Consider the following 19,243-nt stretch of genomic DNA (forward strand, 5'->3'; position numbering starts at 1 on the left):
AAAATATGAACTGCAATCAGCATTTGCTTGTATATGTATTAGAAGAGTACCTTGAAATGTAACACTGTACAATAGAAGCTTGTAAACGGATTACTGATCACCAAAGGCCAGGTTGTTTTTCTGAAAAGTTTCTCACAAATCTAGTCATGTCAGCAGAAAATCTGAGTAACATCTGCTGTAGAACAATGCTAAAAGTTGTGTTTGATTACGTCAGCTTAGAAGGCCATGTCTTGTAAAACAGTATAAGAATGAACATACTTCCTGTTAGTAGTTAGACAAATCCTTGTATTTGCATGTTTTTGTCTCCTTGCAGCAAGTAAATTAAAGTGCCTTAACTGAACCTTACGTGTTTTGGTCTTTGAAGTTTTTCCTTTGACAGATTGGTCCTTCGAACCGGAAACCTTCACTTCACCTCGGATCAGACAGGCCAGGTGGCTTGAAACCGCACGGGGAAGAAACCACATCGGTTCTTCTTACTTGAAAAGTCCTCCGACTGAATTGTCATACAAAAGAGGCCAGCCACTTTCTGATCTGCGACTGAAGGACGGGTTTACTCGAACCAGGTGATCAATCACGAAGGCTCAGTTAAGGTGAATCTACCTTCTTTTTCTGTTTTAGATCAGGGACTAGGATTTGTATTTGTTCTGTTAGAGACTTTGTTTATAAGTCAGGGACAGAAAGATTACTGTCTTGTCATAGATCAGGGAACCAGAGCAGGTAGGCAGTCATTCTGAAGAGACTATAAAAAAATCCATGGTACCATGTAAAAATAAGGTGTTACGTAATGATTAAAAGGGTAGAACAAAATGGGTAATAATTGTACAAAAAGGTCCCAAAATCCGTTGTTAACCGAAGACGCGAAATACATGCAGTCACAGCATGCTGATAATATTAAATACTACTCAAAATGGGTTAATAAGTATGAATTTGATGGTAAATTAGAAAAATCCTCACTTATCAAACTTGTCAAACAGCTTAAAGCTGATTCTAAAGGTCGGGTAAAAAAGCAACGTCAATTAGGAATTCCTCAGGCACACAGGGGGATTGAGGAAGTAAACCGAAGGGAACAAAAGAATAATAATTCAAAAGCAATGTTTTTAGATAAGGACAATAACCTAGTAATAGCATCAGCCCCTCCGCCTCCCTTTCCAGAATATGAGGCAAGTGAACAAGTTAGTCCACCCTCGCGATATCCTGCTGTCACTGTAAATAGAGATACTACAAAAGCGAAACCGTTTGTTAGAGATCCCGTCGAGACCAGGTCTCGAACACGGGCAGGAAACTCAAAAGGGGACATTGAGTTGTATCAAATGGGTAGAAATTCACAGTCTATGAATGAGGAAAAAATATGCCCACTTATAGAAGTGCCTAATCCTCAGGCAGGACAAGAAGGTCAGGACCCAACTATCCTAGTGTATAGACTCTGGACTCCGGAAGACATCCGGAAAGCCACCGAGGGAATTCCCCATCCAAAAGTTAATTTTAGAAAGTTCCTAGAAGATTTACAGGGAATGAGGCTAAGTTATAATTTAAACGGAGAAGAGGTAGAAAAGGTAGTCAGACAAATTGTGGGGCCAGATTGGCACATGATTAGTGGCGACTGGAATCCCCGTGACGCTGCGTTCAAGCCCCTCCCACATAGCAGCGCAGAGTTAGACAACAGAGTGAAAGGTCTTACAGACCGAATCTCTGAGAAATGGAAGCCTAGGGCAGACTGGACTTGCATTAATCAATGCATCCAACAAGAAGGTGAGACTGTTGACAGATATTATGCCAGATTATTAGAATGTTTTAATAACCACTGTGGAATGCAAGTTCCTGAAGATCAGACACATGATTCCCCATATGAGCAGAAGTTAAAGAATGCATTTTTGAAAGGCAGTATTGCACCCATAAGCAGTTTTATTACAAAACACATGGTAGATCATTGTACAAGCAGGTTACAGTCATTACTTGAATATGCTAGGCATGCCGAAAGGCATTTTAATAGCAAAAAGAAGAAGAAAGCCCAAGTATTTTCTGTAGAAGATGGAGCAGAAGTTTATGTAGTACAGTCTGGGAAAAAGGGCAAGAGAAATGCCCAGGGAAACAAACAATCTGATCAACGATCAGAGGACTCTGAAGGGCGAAAGAAAAGGGGTGAGTGCTTTAAATGCGGTAAAAAGGGACACTTGGCAAGGGATTGCAGGAAAAACAAGAAGGCAACCACAGAAGATAAGGAGGGTGAGGACTGACTATATGGTAGTCCGGAATCACTAGAAGGGGATAGCAGAGAAAGGACAAATGAGAATGTGATAGAGGGAGTAGAGAATGTGACAGAAGAAATAGAGGAAGTGCAGGAAGTCAAGGATAATGAAGAAAATGAAATATTGGATTTGGCTTTATTGAGCTTAGAGCTCTATTTAGCAGACACAAAACCAGAAGTTACACTCCTGGTAGAAGGGAGGGAAGTTAGATTCTTGTGTGACTCAGGGGTATCATGGACCCTGATACATCCCTCCAAACTGCCAGAGAACTCAGAGTCACCTGATTACATATTAGTGAAAGCAGCTAATGGACAGCTGTATCGGGAAGCCCCTCTCCCATAATATTGTGATAACTGATCCTGTTTCAGGATTGACCCAGAAAAGCAAAATTGTTGTCTCTGCAAATTGCCCAGTCAACCTCTTGGGTAGAGACCTCATGCAGCTATTTGGTATAGCAGTAGTTCTGACTATGCAGGGTATGGAAGCACAGTGACAAATGGATACCTTTACAGTGCAGTTGGAGGGTGAAATGTTTTATTGGTACAGCCAGGACTTGGTTACAACTGGTCCAGGGGTGGTGACCGAAGAGTTGATGAATGTAGCCATCAGCAAGTTCCCCTCCCTTGACATTGACAGACAACATTTGTTGCACTGTACTCTGTATTATTGTAACACACCAGGACCTGATAAGGAATATGAGCAAGATTTGTTTAGAAATCGTGCAAACAGATTGATATTGCGTAATCTGTACTGGGACACAGAAGGGAACAGTGTAGTCAGCTGTTTATTGCCCCAGGAGTTCTTTGCACTTTATAAATCTAATCGATTACCACATGTTAGCTTAACTAAGGACAAAAATGTGAAATGGGTAGATTTGGGAGAAAAAGTCACGAGATGGGAAAAACAGACAGAGTTAGAACTGTCAGAACAGGGAATACAAATGCAGAAGCTGAATTGGATAACTCAGACCCACCCAGCTGTACACTTGCAGTCTAGCAAGGACAGCTGATTAGCACTCCTATTAAAAGGGGAAGAGAATGCCTTACGAAATATACCAGAAACCCTCTGGTCAACAGGAAAATCAGATGTAGGACTTATTCGTACAGCAGGACCAGTTACTATTACACCAAAGTCAGCATTTAGACCACAAAAAGGCAGTATCCCTTAAGAAAAGATTCAGAGGTAGGAATCAAACCTATTATAGCAGCTTTACTTAAGGAAGGGTGCTGGTGGAATCTCCTGATTCACCATGTAACACACCCTTATTTCCTGTTAAGAAAGCGAATGGAGTGTGGTGTATGGTCCAAGATTTACAAGCTGTAAATGACGCAGTAATACCAAGGGCACCTACGGTGCCAGACCCACACACCCTGTTGAATGATTTAAAACCTCAACAGAAATATTTTTCTGTGGTAGATATTAGCAATGCGTTCTTTTCGATACCGATACACCCTGACAGCCAGCATTGGTTTGCATTCACATTTCAGGGGAAAAGGTATACATATACGGGACTACCACAGGGATATTGTGAAAGTCCAACAATATTCTCACAAGAAATGGCAAGCAACTTGGCAGGATTTACCCCACCAAGAGGTAGTCAGATTTTGCTTTATGTTGATGATATCCTGCTGGCGGCCCCCACCCAGCAAGATTGTAAAGATGATACTATAGCGCTATTACAATTTTTTAGCCACTGAAGGACATAAAGTAAACAAAAATAAACTGCAGCTTTGGAAAAAACAAGTTAAATACCTAGGATATGTAATATCCAAGGAGGGTAGGACATTAGATGAGGACAGAAAAATAGCGATTTTGCAAGCACCAAAACCCACTACCAAGAAGGAAATGATGTCCTTCCTGGGTACGACTAATTTTTGTCAGAGTTGGATTCCAAACTATGCCATAGAATCTGCACCGCTGACTAACCTGATTTATAAAAAGCCTATAGCAGCACAGGATTTGTTACAATGGACACCAGATGCAGAATCTGCCTTCTGCAAACTGAAACAGTTAATAGCATCCTCAATAGTTTTGGGATTACTAAACTATCATAAACGTTTTTTCCAAACTGTAGATTGTAAGCAAGGTTATAGGACATCAGTGTTAACACAGCAGCATGGGGACAAGCAACGCCCTATTGCTTATTATTCATCACAATTGGACCCAGTGGCACGGTCTTTACCTCACTGTGTACAAGCAGTAGTTGCAGCTGCAATGGCAGTACAGGCTTCGGCCTCAGTAGTGTTGTTCCACCCTCTCACATTGTGAGTGCCTCATGCAGTCGCGATTATTTTACTGCAAGAGAAGGTAGCATATCTTTCCCCTGCTAGGCATCTTTCCTGTATGACTATACTGTTAGCCAACCTCATATGACAACTGAACGTTGTACGACTTTGAACCCTTCTACCTTGCTCCCAACCCCTGCAGATGGCACGACACACAGCTGCCTGCAGGTGATTGAGCAAAAGACACTGCCTAGAAAAGATCTTACGGATGTTCCCTTGGATGATGCCGAGGTGACATACTACGTGGATGGCTCCTGCAAAAGGGGTCCTGCAGGACAGAACCTAGTGGGATATGCAGTAGTTTCTGACACAGACATTATAGAAGCGAAATCTTTACCACACAGTTTATCTGCACAGGCAGTAGAATTGATTGCCTCGACACGGGCATGTACCTTAGCAAAGGGTAAATGTGTGAACATTTTTACTGACAGCCAGTATGCTTTTTCTACTGTACATGTTTTTGCGCAACAGTGGAAAAATCGAGGAATGATAACATCTACTGGCAAACCAATCAACCATGCACAGTTTATTTTAGATCTTTTAGAATTTATTCAGTTACCTCAGAAAGTAGCTATTTGTAAATGCATAGCTCATACCAAGCAACAGGATAGGATTTCAAAAGGTAATGCGAGAGCTGATATAGCTGCAAAGCAGGCAGCTTCAGAAGCATTTCTTTTGAATGAGGAATTACAACCCTCTGAGATTTTAGACTTAGAAATGTTAAAAACAATGCAGACACTTACTACGAAAGCTGAAAAGCAAAGATGGGTAAAACGAGGAGCAATTCTTGAAAAGGGGCTGTACATCTCTAAAGAAAGGAAACTGATATTGCCATCTAATTTGTTTAGATATGCAGCTTTGTTGAGCCATGGGCAGAGCCATGTCTCAACAGGGGGGATGGTACAGCTGGTGAACCAAGTGTTCACGACATATGGCTTCCCAAATTACTCTAAAAAAATTCTGTGTGGTATGCCACGTTTGTAATAAACATCATGCACAAGGGGCGTTAAAGCCCAAGCAAGGGAGTTTCCCTACACCACCGTATCCATTTCATACTATCTGTATGGATTTCATAGAGTTGAATAAATGTGAAAATAAGAAGTATTGTCTTGTCATTGTAGATATGTTTTCCAGATGGGTGGAAGCCTTTCCGACTAAAAATCCAGATGCTATGACTGTGGCCAAAGTTCTTGTTAAAGAAATCATCCCTAGATTCAGCATTCCGGAAAGGGTCTACAATGACAACAGCACACAGTTCGTGAACCACAACAGTTAAGTAGACATTTTGCTATTTCTTTAAACAATCATTGTGCGTATCACCCACAATCTGCAGGGCTAGTAGAGAGGCATAATGGGATTTTAAAGAGTAAGCTAAGGAAATTAATAGTAGAAACACAGAGAAATTGGGTGTACTGTCTGCCCCTGGCACTGTTGAGCATGAGAACTGTTCCGAATGCAAAAGGATTGACTCCTTTCGAAAAACTCTTTGGAAGGGCTTATTATATACCTCATTGGAAATCTCTCATGCCCGCAGACCAGGAAGCTGACAGTACATTAGCAGAGTATATGCGTAATTTGTTAAATTCTAAACATTTGTTGCAGTTAAATTCTGTTTCAGATAAAGAACAAACCAGACCGTCAGAAGTGGCAGTGTCCCCCGGAACGTGGATCTGGCTGAAGGTAGTTAAGAAGAATTGGGCATCTCCAAAGTGGGAAGGTCCATATCAAGTGCTTTTGTCAACACCCACTGCAGTCAAAATAGCGGAGCGTGCCTCCTGGATCCACCTGATGCATTGTAAATTAGTTAAAAACTTTGAACTGGACAAAAATCTTGTTACATGCCAAGAGCAAAAAGTCCAGAAGAAGCAGGAATGCAGAACAACCCTTTCCTCAGAAGTATTGCATAATCATCCTGTTAACTGCACTAGTGACAATAATCTTTTTGTTATGGCCTTTTCTTTTGCCAGCCACACAGACTGAACTGAATAAACGTGAAGCGTTGCTCATAAACTGGCATCCAAACTTTAACACTTACCAGGCAATTAAATATGTGTATGCTGAGACTTTCAATGTTTCGAATTGCTAGATTTGCACAGCTTTGCCGACAGCATACGGGGGGTTATTAATGACTACAGTCCCCCTAGGGGTCAATGAGACCTGGGGAAAACTTGATTTATGATACCTCAACCATTACATCACAAGATAAAATAGCATTGCAATTGTCTGTTCCACAAAAGGGAACTGTGTGTTTTTATAAAAATGATACTGTTCAGGTGGGTTGGAGCAATTGTAATGTGACTGTTCCTTATAGATGTTACACTAAAGATAACAAAGTAGATCTTTATTGTAATACAAACTATGATTCATTTTTTGGTTTGATGCATAAAACACTTGATGAAGTAAAACATAATTCTGTTCTTTATAAACAGCTGTCTATAATTGATAGAAAAATGTTTCATGCAGGGCGAGTGTATATTCATAGCAAGGTTACTACTAAAGTAGAGGACTGTTATTTTTTGTGTGGCGGAAAGACATACAAATGGTTACCTGAGAATTGGTCCAGCAGTTGTTTTTTGGGTTACCTGGTTCCAGCCATACGACACACTACAGTGTTGCCTCGAGGAAAAATTTGAAATGTCCAAGAGTACGTCAAGAAACCTGTGGATCCAGTGGGACAAATCGATGCACATTGGAAAGACCATCATTCCATAGGCAAAGAACTGACACACATGGACTTGAGTGATAGCGTTATATCGTGGGCAGGCATATTACCAGCATATGGAGCAGTGAAATCGATTTGGGAGCTGAGAAAACTGTCGAAACTTCTCAAAGTAATGAGCAATGCAACTTTTTCTGCTCTCGAATTGGTGACTGATGAACTGAATGCTATGAGAACTGTGGTGCTCCAAAACCGCATGGCTCTCGACTTCACCCTAGTGGCGAGAGGTGGTACGTGCGCTTTAATCCAAGAAGAATGCTGTTTGTATATCCCTGACCATAAACATGAGATAGACAATCATCTTGAGGTGATTCAGCAAGTGTCGGCCATGACCAAACCAGGCCCAAACCCAGTGACGGACTTTTTCCAGAAATGGTTTGGGGGGGTGGGGTACCATCCTAATGAACATTCTGATTGCCATTTGTGTAGCTATGCTCCTACTGGGAGTATGTGTTTGTTGTGGTATCCCCTGCATGAAAAGACTGATTAAAGACCTTATAGACATGTCAGTTTCTGAAACCTTATATCAAAGTACTGAGTTTGAAGAACTGTTAAAAGACTGAAAATGCTTTCATAAGTTTAAACTAAATGGCTCTCTTAACTGCAAATCCTGTGTGGAAGAGGTTAGGAGAAGAAAATAAACTGTTTATGCTTATATTGAAAGTAGAATAAAAGCATTAATAGGGAGGAAATGTTAGAAAAATATGTATTAATGTGTGTATTAGTAATATGCTTAGTGAATTTAGAGCTTGAAAAGGGTTAACACATTTATTCTATTTCATACTGCATAAATCTGTACAAACTGCAGATGCTTCCTGACCTTGTATTATTAGCTAAAATCTTGCTTGTGCCTTGGAAATTTACTGAGAAGCAGATGATTTCTGCTTGCATTAGGAAAATAATGAATAGAACAATACTACTTGTATAAACCTAGACAAGGTGTTCCACTCGTGCTATGAGAAAATATACAGCTGTAGAAGTTACAGATAATTAGGACAAAATATGAACTGCAATCAGCATTTGCTTGTATATTTATTAGAAGAGTACCTTGAAATGTAACACTGTACAATAGAAGCTTGTAAACGGATTACTGATCACCAAGGCCAAGTTGTTTTTCTGAAAAGTTTCCCACAAATCTAGTCATGTCAGCAGAAAATCTGAGTAACATCTGCTGTAGAACAATGCTAAAAGTTGTGTTTGATTACATCAGCTTAGAAGGCCATGTCTTGTAAAACAGTATAAGAATGAACACATTTCCTGTTAATAGTTAGACAAATCCTTGTATTTGCATGTTTCTGTCTCCTTGCAGCAAGTAAATTAAAGTGCCTTAACTGAACCTTACGTGTATTGGTCTTTGAAATTTTTTCCTTTGACAAACACCCACCGTTGCAAAGGATTTTCTAGCCTGCATAAGGAATGCCCTTGGAAATGGAAACATCCCTATTAATAATTCATACGCAATAAATAATATTATACAATGACTCCCTATTAATATTCAAAAATGTGCATGCTGATTGGCCCAGCCCAACCAATGTGCCCGTTGTAAATTCCGCAATATGCCAACAGAAAAATGTCCAGTCGCCCAGACTTTTTTTCATTGATATAAAGTGCCCCAAAACCTTTTACAATTAAAAAAAAAAAAAAGAAAACAGAGCCACGGAGACTTTCTTTTCTCTGTTGCTTCCGTTTCAAAGCATTGATATACTGTGTATGCATGGGACTGCTACTTCTCATCAGAATGATGGCACCCATGAATGAGGGATCATCTGGAGGGGATGCCAGTAATGGGGTGTACTCATTATCCCTCTCTTTTCCAGAGATAGCAACCTTTAAATCCACTATACTCCACAAGGGATTCTGAAGGTGAGTAACCTCACTGAACTCACTGATTAGCATGTGATAGACTATACTCAGATACTGGGGAGTTGGAACCAGCACTGCAATGCATTCTAGTCAAAGAAAAGGGTCATGTGGATATTGGATCAAACACCTCAAATGGTGTACTCCTGCATATTTCTCTCATACTCCCATCAGGCATCAAACAAGCTGGACATGCAGACTCTGAGAAGTGACTCTATAGGCAGAATGATCAGATGGACCATCTTCAACCAGGGCCTCAAGGACAGCGCAGGTATGTGGATTGGTCCATGAGTTCCTCATCTTAGTGCATGTCCAGATGACTCGAAGCACAAGTCCCAGGAATCAAGTTGCTCATTAGCAAACTACAACAGTTCATCTGCCAACAAGGTGATGCAAGAACCTCAGAATGCCCTCCCCAAGATAGGAGTTGAGGTCGTGCCTTGCCAAGATACTCAACCAAGGACAATTTCAGGTTGTAATTCTTTTTAGTTATGGGTGCATTCACCAATAGAAGGGTTCTAAGGGATTAGCTGAACACCTGGCATCCAAGTGTGTGTTCTTGTGGTGATGCTACAATAAATACATAGAGCTAGAAGAGAACTCCTGCTGAGCTTTCAGCCACTGCCATCTCTGCAAACTGGGCTAACAACATTTTATTTCTTTGACACCAAGAAACCTGGTTCACATTCTGGTACAAATTAATATTATATATATATATATATATATATATATATATATATATATATATATATATATGTCTTATATATATATATATCCTTCACATGGTCATTTCATAAAGTCGAAGACCATATGATCGGAATGGAAAGATTTCCATCTTCCGCACTGTTTACAGTTGGTATATTTAAGTTCTGGGGGTGTGGGGGGGTGGAGCAATGTGAAGGTAACTGATTTTTTTTTGTTTTTTTTTTTTTTACATGATCGACATCAAAGGGGGTCCTTAACATTAGATAATCTAAATCCAATAGCAAAAAAGCTAAAGCTAACCATTGTGATCACAGCATTCTTGTCAGTCACACGAAATGGAAAAATCTTTGTTTTTTTTTTTATGAGTTCAGTTCTTTACAAACAAATACTATGCACACAGCTTTACCTGCACTTCATCACCATAGAATATCCCATCTATAATAAGGTAGGTCCAGAACACTGGCCATTCACATTCGATATTTTCAAATAGTTTAAGCTCAGCAGGATCATAGTACAATCTGCTAGTGTCCTGGAGGGAATTAAAAAAAAACATGTTTTACACACTGGTAATGACTGTAAGAGTTTATCAGTCTGAAGAAAAATACTTCATTTGTTATCCCTTTCACTCACAGAGTTCCAAAATGTACGCTTAGACTGAATGACACAGAACAACTTTTTCAGTGTATAGCATATTATAGAAGTTTTATTTATTTCTAGTAGCTAGGGAAGTCTAAGCTGATTAAGGTCCATTTTAGTTTGAGACCCAAGGAGAAAATGTTCAATAACAATGAAATGCAAACAAAATGGGATTAACGTATTCTAATATACCTCAATGCAGCCATGACTAATGAGCCCTGGAAAAAAATAAATCAACATACACACAGGTGGTGCATGTTACAAGTACAATGACTGTAATAATGACCATCACATTGGGCATTATTGTGCTTAGAGAATGGGCTCTCTGTAAAATTGTTGTTTTTTACTTAATTACTATACTATTTTTTTTATGTAAACTAGTTCCTCTGACTTGCGTTTCAAACTTTCTGCAGTATATGTTAATGGTGTTGGAGGAAGCATTTTACATCAAAAACACATGAAAAGTAATATAGTACTTACAAAATAAGTGAAACACAACAATTTTACAGAGAGACCCACTCTCTCTCTCACTCATACACAGTCTCTTCTGCTTTTCTGCTTATACACGCACACGCACACACACACACACACACACACACACACACACACACACACACACACACACACACACACACACACACACACACAGTCTCCTCTGGTTTCATACTCACATTCACTCCTACAAGCATAACTCTGAACCTCTTAACACAAAAAATCTGAACAAAGCCAAAAATGGGGGGACAAAGCCCCAAAAATAGGGACAAAATTTAAATATATTGCACTTATAAACTTAGAAAGTTGCTAGAACAAAAGGTCTTGTATTACGATGCATTTTCTGAAAGATATAAAGCATGAAACTCAAACGCCAGTCATTATTTAGTGAACTCACTCCTCACTAATGTGCCACAAAACTTCAGAAAACCACAAATTTTATGAGGAACAGAAAATATGAGGCAAAATTCTGGACATTCTGCAAAAATGTGGACAGTTGAGCACACAAAACCTCTCTCTCTCTCAATCTCACACACACACAGTCTCCTTTCCTTTCATATACACATTCACTCATACAAGATCACTGTCACTCTCTCGATCTGTTTCACACAGTCTCCTCTGCTTTCATACACGCATTCACTCACAAGATCGCGCTCACTCTCTCTCGATCTCTCTCACACAGTCTCTTCTGCTTTCATACACGCATTCACTCACAAGATTGCGCTCACTCTCTCTATCTCTTTCACACAGTCTCTTCTGCTTTCAAACACGCCTTCGCTCACACAAGATCGCACTCATTCTCATTCAATCATACACTCATACAGTCTCTTCTGCTTTCATACATGCATTTACTCACACACACAAAGATAAACACACTCAGACACACACATGCATACACTTTTTTTTTATACTCGCTAAACAGCAAAAACATTGTATAGTGAGGACTGTAAAGTAATGGTGGTCGTTACTTTTTTTGTAGTCCGAGCTCCACAGCAGCTTGCTATGCTGCCAGAAACAGGTGGACTTGTTTTTCAGCAGGCAGGAACGTTCGCTCTCCACTCAGGGTGCTGATGTACAGTTTGCCCATTCTCTAATATACCAGTAGAACACATGCCTTCAGTAAGACAGATCAGCTGATTGTTTATTTTAAGAATGGAAAGCGTGGCATTAACAAAAACTCTTTCAAAGTGGCCAGGATATTGTGTTACCTTTGTTATGACAAGTACAAAATTCTTTACCAAGTACTTTTACATTATTTTTCCTTATGAGAACAACAACATTAGAAATGTCTCTGCATAAGGAGATTTGGAAGGCTGCCACAAACTTCTGTCCAAACTTTTGTCAAGCACTGCAGGTTTGAAGATAGTCTAGGGAAAGGACAGGGTTTAGGTGACATGGTTACATGAATTCATGTCACTCTCAACTTCCTACAGCAAACTAGATAGAATTTGGATTCTACCCAAATGTTCTAAATTATGTTACAGTGACCCTCCCTAAGAAAGAGCAGTTCTGCAAGATACCTACTGTATAGGTAGATCTTCATTGAGAGGTCACTGCAACCATAAGGTTTCTCTCTTCTATCACTTTTTCTTGGATATTGTATACAACCACTGCAGTAATACAAGTTGAAAAATATTTTTCATTCATTTACTGTTGTGGTAAGTACCTTACATAAATATACTTTCCTAGTGCAAGATATATTTCTGTCCTGATTTTGTTTTTCTTAGCCACTACTGTATTTTTGGATGTTTCCATGATAGACAGAGGTGGCTTGCTGTTGCAGGAAAAGATTTTAATGTTGCAGTGTTTTAATAATTTTGGGTGTAGTCTGGAGGGCAGTGACTTATCTTGATGTTTAATGTAGCCTCAGCATTATCAGTAGCTTATATTGATGTGTTTATGGAGAACGTCATGTCAGGTTGTACCTTGTATATTGGATTTATTTTTATTTGTGCCTTGTTCTTATTTTTTCCCACTGCAGACATGATTGAAATAATGAATTTATTTCTGGGTATTAGTGTTTAATTAAATCTGACTTGCTTTATTTGCATTTTACCTGAGCCTCTTATCAATGGGATTAAGTTTGCCACAACAATATCTCTTCTTTCAGGCAGCATCATTGGCATAGAAGGATAAAGCCCCAACTATGATCCAGATGTCCTGGGTTTGATTAGTGACTCAAGAATCTAATGGACTTGGCGAGGGAAGGTTGAGCATAATGATCCTGGAGGGGAAGATGTTATGACCAGTTCCCTTACTAGGGACTTGATGACCAAGCTTGCATCAGTGATTTCCATGTCTACTAAGATCAGTAGCTTGTGCCCTACAGTAAACACTTGGGGAAGTTACAGACATAAGGGGGTAGTTTGTTTCACCCCAGCCTGGTCTGCAGACCGACACACTAACTCTTAAGTCTTACCTTCAAAGGGATAAACTATTTCTCACTCTATTTTGAGGAATGAATGGGCCTGGATCTCACCTAGTAGGAAGAATGACTGGTCTGACTGGGTACAGATAGGGGAGACAAATGGACTGGAGAGAGGGAAAAGTTTTATTTCCTTTTGCAGACCAGATACTCCTTTGATGAAACCCCCCCCCCCCAATTTCAATAAGTTCATTAATTCAGAGCCATTTTTCATTCTTTGTCTGTTGTAGAGTAGTTTATATAGTGTCTTTCTGAAAATATGTCACTTCATTTTTATGTCTTTCTCAGTTTCCATGCCTTGTTCCTTAAACATGTCTTCCTGCTATATTATAACAAGTCTTTTAAAGTAAGATTAGATTCTTTTGAGACTCAGTTTTGTAGATGTCCAACTTTTGTATTATCTAGATGTTGGTATAAGTTTACAGCTTCCACAAAACTGCAATTTTTAGCCAATATTATTATCCTTGTTTAATACATTTCTAAAATGTTAGTAGTTGTCTGCAGTGCCTTCATGATTGTTTACATTTAAAAATGGTGTACCTTTTTAGCTAAGGTTAATTGGTCAACATTGTTTTCACTTGAGTGTATCTACTTTTAGATGCTAAACTGTTACAAATGTCATATAAGCCTTTACTTGCCTTGTGCAGTATCATTAAATTAAGTCTAGTGCTCCAGATTATTTTTGTTGTAGCCTTGTTCTTAAAACCTTACTGGAGTTTGCTTTATTTTTGGCCAAATACCGTTTCTTCATTATTCAGCTAAAATGATGGCAATTCTGGTTGCTACACCAGCATTGTTATAGTGCTGTTCAAATAAATTCATTTAGCTATGAAATATATTATTTTGCCATGGATATTATCTATGACTTTCAAGAAGTTGTTTGAGTTGTCTTTGACAGGCTTTAGTGATACACATTTGGACTGTCTGACTTTTCTATGAATTTAACATAGAGCAGAATCTTTGACCCAAATGTGCTACTTACGTTCCTTTCAAGATAAGGTTAACTTTGCTTCGTAGGTCACTTCTTGATTGGATGTAGTCTTATAACAAACTTTTCTTCATCACCATTTTCCAGGATATTGCATTGGGACCTTAATGACCTACTTGGGGTGAGATACCATCTATGTAATATCCTAATTTGCTGGCCTTTATATTTAGGACAGTGTCTAGGGCTTATTGGGAGCTTTTGAGTGTGGTCATTTTGAATAAATCACACTTCACTGAGTCACAAACTAATGAATATTTTTTTCTTTTTAAACTGGGTTTGACTTATTTTAGAATATTAGTACATAAAAAGGGAAAAAAGCATCTACTGTCTAGTGTCAGTAATGAAAAACATGAATAATAAAGTTAAAACATATTGAATTCGTTAACTACATACGATATACACAATGCTCAGCATACGGTAAAATGTATTAACTATCCCAAAAAAGGAATATTTTGCTAGTGAAAAAATCTTCCACTGTTAACGGAAATACATCTCCCTTGCAACCTACAGTTGGGAAAATAATACTTTCTATTCTTGTTGTATATTAACCTGTTACCCAGTGCTTTTAAAAGGCATGCAAAATCCTGCCAAGGTATTTATGAAGAAGGTGATCAACAAACTCTGTGGTTGATTTCTCTTATTTTCCATTGTCTATCACAAATCAGTTAAATGACACTAACCAAAACCCAGAAGTCATCCAGTATTGGAAGTAATCTGGGTATCATTTGGGAAACCATGTCAAAAATCCAGAATTTCCAGTTCAGGAAATATTTACATTGTATACATTATTCAGTATTTGGGTATTCTAATCCCAATAATTCTGTACCAGTGGGCATTACCAGAAAATGTATAGCTTTTCAGCTCCCTCTTATCCACATCTCCAGCACTGATTATCTCTTCATCCTCAACCTTAACTGCCTACTTGGGGTGAGAGACCATCTATATAATATCCTTATTTGCCACAGTTTATATGTAGGCCAGAGTCTCAGCTTATCAGAGGCTTTCCATTCCTGATCCCAGTTCTACTTAGTCAACTCTTGTGCCTTCCATCTACCAATCATCAATGCTGCAGTGCTGCTAGATTAACCTAGCTATGCCTGACTTGACACTGCACCATTTTTTTCTTTGGAAATACTCTTTTGGAACTTTTTGATAGAAATACAGATCTGAACCACAGCTGCCCAATCTGAAAATATGTTACTCATTCCTGGTCTTTTAAGTGAAATTTAGCATAAAGGACAGTATCTGAACCACAGCTGCCCAATCTGAAAATATGTTACTCATTCCTGGTCTTTTAAGTGAAATTTAGCATAAAGGACAGTAAAACTTTTAAGTATGAAGTTAGTATGGCTTTTGATAGTTTGTTCCAGTCTTGTATCCCCCTTCCTTTTCAATACTCTGAGATACTTCTCCCTATTATAGTCTAAATTCTACAGCAATGCCAATCATACCAAATAGGGTGAGAAGAAATCGTCAGGGAATTATTACGGCTAGGCTTGTATAGGCCCTAGGGCCGATAGCCTAGTACCAACCTATGAACTTATGAACACAGCTCATGGGACCACTTCCCAATGCTGTTACCCACTTCAATACTCTCATTGTGTAGATGCCAGATCCATTCCTGTGGTAAGAATAACAGAACATATTTAACTGAAAAAAAAAACTTTGTTAAACCAAACAAACCTTGAAAACTTATTTTTATAATTGGGACAAGTACCCCCACACTCCCCATGTGGGGGGATTTGCCCCCTTACTTATAGTAACTTTGTAATTACACAACAGTGAAGAAAAGAGAAAAAAAACATACACAAAGAATCGCTGCTAACACACAAACACATTTCACACATGTATCCATCTGCCCCTCCCCAAGCAGGGTCTTTTCCCCAACATCCCCTTACTTAAACATACCAACTTCATGACTGCATAGCAGTTGAGAAAAGAGAAAAATGCACACAATAAATCACTGGATCTTTACTTTATAATTTTCAGTCAATTGTGACTTTAGTCAAATGAGTTTCAGTTAATTATGATGCAGAAAACTGAAATTTAGTCAAAACAATTGCTACCATATATGTGTATAGACAGATACAAACACACACACACACACACACACACACATATATATAAAATATATCTATGTATGATGTTCTGTGCTGTTTGTACCGAATCAGGCAATGTCAACCACAAGATCCCCTACACAACGCAGACATTCCAGAATGCCGACAACCATATGGCCGACATTCAGAATGCCGACATTGTGAGAGGTCCATAGAAAAGGAAAATAAAATTTCCTTTCAACTGTTCTGCCCCCCACACCCCCCGTAACTGTAATATACCAACTCTGAGATCGCACTACAGTGCAGGAATGGAAATCTTTCCATTCTGCACTGTAGTGAGATGCCTGTTCTGCATTATCAGCATTCTGAATGTCGACCATATGTTGTCGGCCATATGGTTGTTGGCATTCTGGAATGTCGGCAAACTGAAGGGGACCCTAATCACACTATACTGAAACCTGCAACATCAAAAAAGTACAGTTTTGTACCTACCATAAATGTAGATGTTCAAGTGTATACACTGCTGCAGTCATTACACTTGGGTTATACTGCCGTCAGGCAGTTCCCCAGTTGGCCTGAGTTCCAAAGTGTTGGTCCAGTGTCGGTTGCTGTCGCCTCCTCCCTGACATCAGTGCGACAGGGGTATATAAGATGCAGCCAACGCCATTTTCTTCAGTTTTTCTTGCCCCAGATGTCAGGTGCCCCCAAATAGGTAGGCAATTCAAATTGCTAATAAAACATACATAAGAAAAGCAAACAACAACTTTCAGTTACCAGAAAATACTCCCCATAGGTATTAAAGGGAAGAAGACATAGGTAAGTACCAGCAAGTAAGCAGGGAAGGAGGGAGGGTAACCTGGACTGCAGCAGTGTATACACTTGAAAATCTACATTTATGGTAGGTACAAAACTGTACTATGTTTATCGTGTTACACTGCTGCAGTCATTACACTTGGGCAGAATCCCAAAGCTGAGGTAGGGTGGCTGGTTCTATAAGGCATTAGGGGTGGTTATAAGGCCCTGCAGCACAGCAGTGGCGAAGCCAGCTCTGGATTTAGAGTACAAAGGCAGATGGTAATGCTTGGTGAAGGTATGCACAGAACTCCATGTTGCTGCTTCCAAAATATCCTTGGTAGCTACTCCTCTGAGGTAGGCAGTTGAAGTGGCTGTTGCCCTGGTGGAGTGAGATCTAATGCTGCTAGGTACAGGTTTCTCATGGTGTGCATAGCAGAAATGTATAAAATGTCCTATCCATTTTGAAATAGTCTGTTTTGAAATGGCATTTCCCTGTGCTCATGCAGCATATGCTACCAATAATTGCTCAGATTTTCTGAAAGCTTTGGTTTTGTCCAAGCAGAAGCGTAACTGCCTGTGAATGTCCAAAGAATGCAGTAGTCTCTCCCCTTTATTCTGTGGTTTTGGATAAAAAGTTGGCAAGTGAATAGTTTGGTTTAGAGCCACACTTGATACCACCTTTGGCATAAACGTAGGGTTAGTTCTTAAAGACACCCTGTCCTGGTGGAAAATGAGGAAAGGTTCCACTGTCATTAGTGCCTGTAATTCTGAAACTCTTCGTGCTGATGTTATTGCCAGGAGCAGAGCAGTTTCCCCAAGAGATATATTTTAATTCTGCTGTGTTAGCTGGCTCAAAAGGAGGTAAAGTTAATTTTTCCAAAACAAAGTTGAGGTCCCAAGTTGGAGTAGGTTCTCTTCGGGGCGGTCTTATGTTTTTAGCCCCTCTGAGGTACTGTTTTAGCAAAGGATTAGAGAAAATTGGTGGATCCATGTTGTAATGAGCAGAGATGGCAAAGGCGTGGATCTTGATGGATGAAAAGGAGAGGCCTTTGTCCAGCATCTCAGTTAAATATTGTAGTATCTGAGGAATGTTTGGGACAAGATGGTCAAGACTGTGAGCCTGGTTCCAGGCACAGAATCTCTTCCATTTATCCGAATAGGCTTTCCTGGTACTAGGCCTTCTGGCCTCCAGAATGACATCTATAACAGCTTTGGAGAGAGGCATTGCTTGCTTGACTAAGGAATCTTCCATGCAGCTAGGTCTAAGGTCTTTAGCTGGCTGTGAAGTATCCGATTGTTGTGCTGAGTCAGCAGATGTGGGATTTGAGGCAAAATCCAGGGTGGTTCTTGTGCCAAGTTCTTTAAGATTGGGTACCAGTGCTGGCATGGCCAGTCTGGTGCAATCAGCATCATCTTTGGCTCTTCTTGACTGGCTTTTATGAGTACCTTTGGAAGGAGAGGTAGTGGTGGGAAAGCGTATACTTGTAGGTTTTTCCATCTGAATGAGAGGGCATCCACTTTCCATGCTTGTGGATGGTAACTCCATGTGCAGAATTTCTGTAGCTGGCAGTTCATTGGGGATGCAAGCAGATCTATGTCCGGGCTCCACCATTTCTGTGTTATCATTCTGAATATTTGTGGATTCAGTTCCCATTCATGGGGATACATGATGTTTCTGCTTAAGTAGTCTGCCAGTGTGTTTTTCTCTCCTGGCAGGAATTGTGCTTGCAGATGAACTTGATGGTTTAGAGCTGTGTTCCACAAGGTCATGGCTTGTCTGCAGAGGGGGTAGGAGTGAGTGCCCTCTTGCTAGTTTATGTACCACATAACTGTGGTGTTGTCTGTCTTTAGTAATAGTTGTCCTGGATGCAGCAAGTCCTTGAAAGCTATAAGGGCATTTTGTACAGCTAGCATCTCTTTTTGATTGATGTGAAGATTCCTTTGTTCTGCGGGCCACTTGCCCTGAATACATTTTCCCTGCCATGTGTGCTCCCCAGGCGTAATCCGATGCATCTGTTGTCAGTGTTTGCCTGGC

The 19,243-nt window shown here is 39.7% G+C and overlaps 1 protein-coding gene across 4 annotated transcripts in view; it reads right to left on the reverse strand.

The window, feature by feature from the left end:
• PHKA2 (phosphorylase kinase regulatory subunit alpha 2) overlaps nucleotides 1-19,243 on the reverse strand; it is a 1,461,438-nt gene that overhangs the window by 941,624 nt on the left and 500,571 nt on the right. For all 4 annotated transcript variants that reach the window (XM_044073068.1, XM_044073067.1, XM_044073065.1 and 1 more), the window contains exon 12: nucleotides 10,222-10,344. In XM_044073068.1, the coding sequence (XP_043929003.1) occupies nucleotides 10,222-10,344 (123 nt within the window). The remainder of the gene's footprint in view (nucleotides 1-10,221; nucleotides 10,345-19,243) is intronic.

This window comes from Protopterus annectens, chromosome 5.part1 (assembly GCF_019279795.1).
Source record: "Protopterus annectens isolate FY-2018-M chromosome 5.part1, PAN1.0, whole genome shotgun sequence".
Lineage (NCBI taxonomy): Eukaryota > Metazoa > Chordata > Ceratodontiformes > Protopteridae > Protopterus > Protopterus annectens.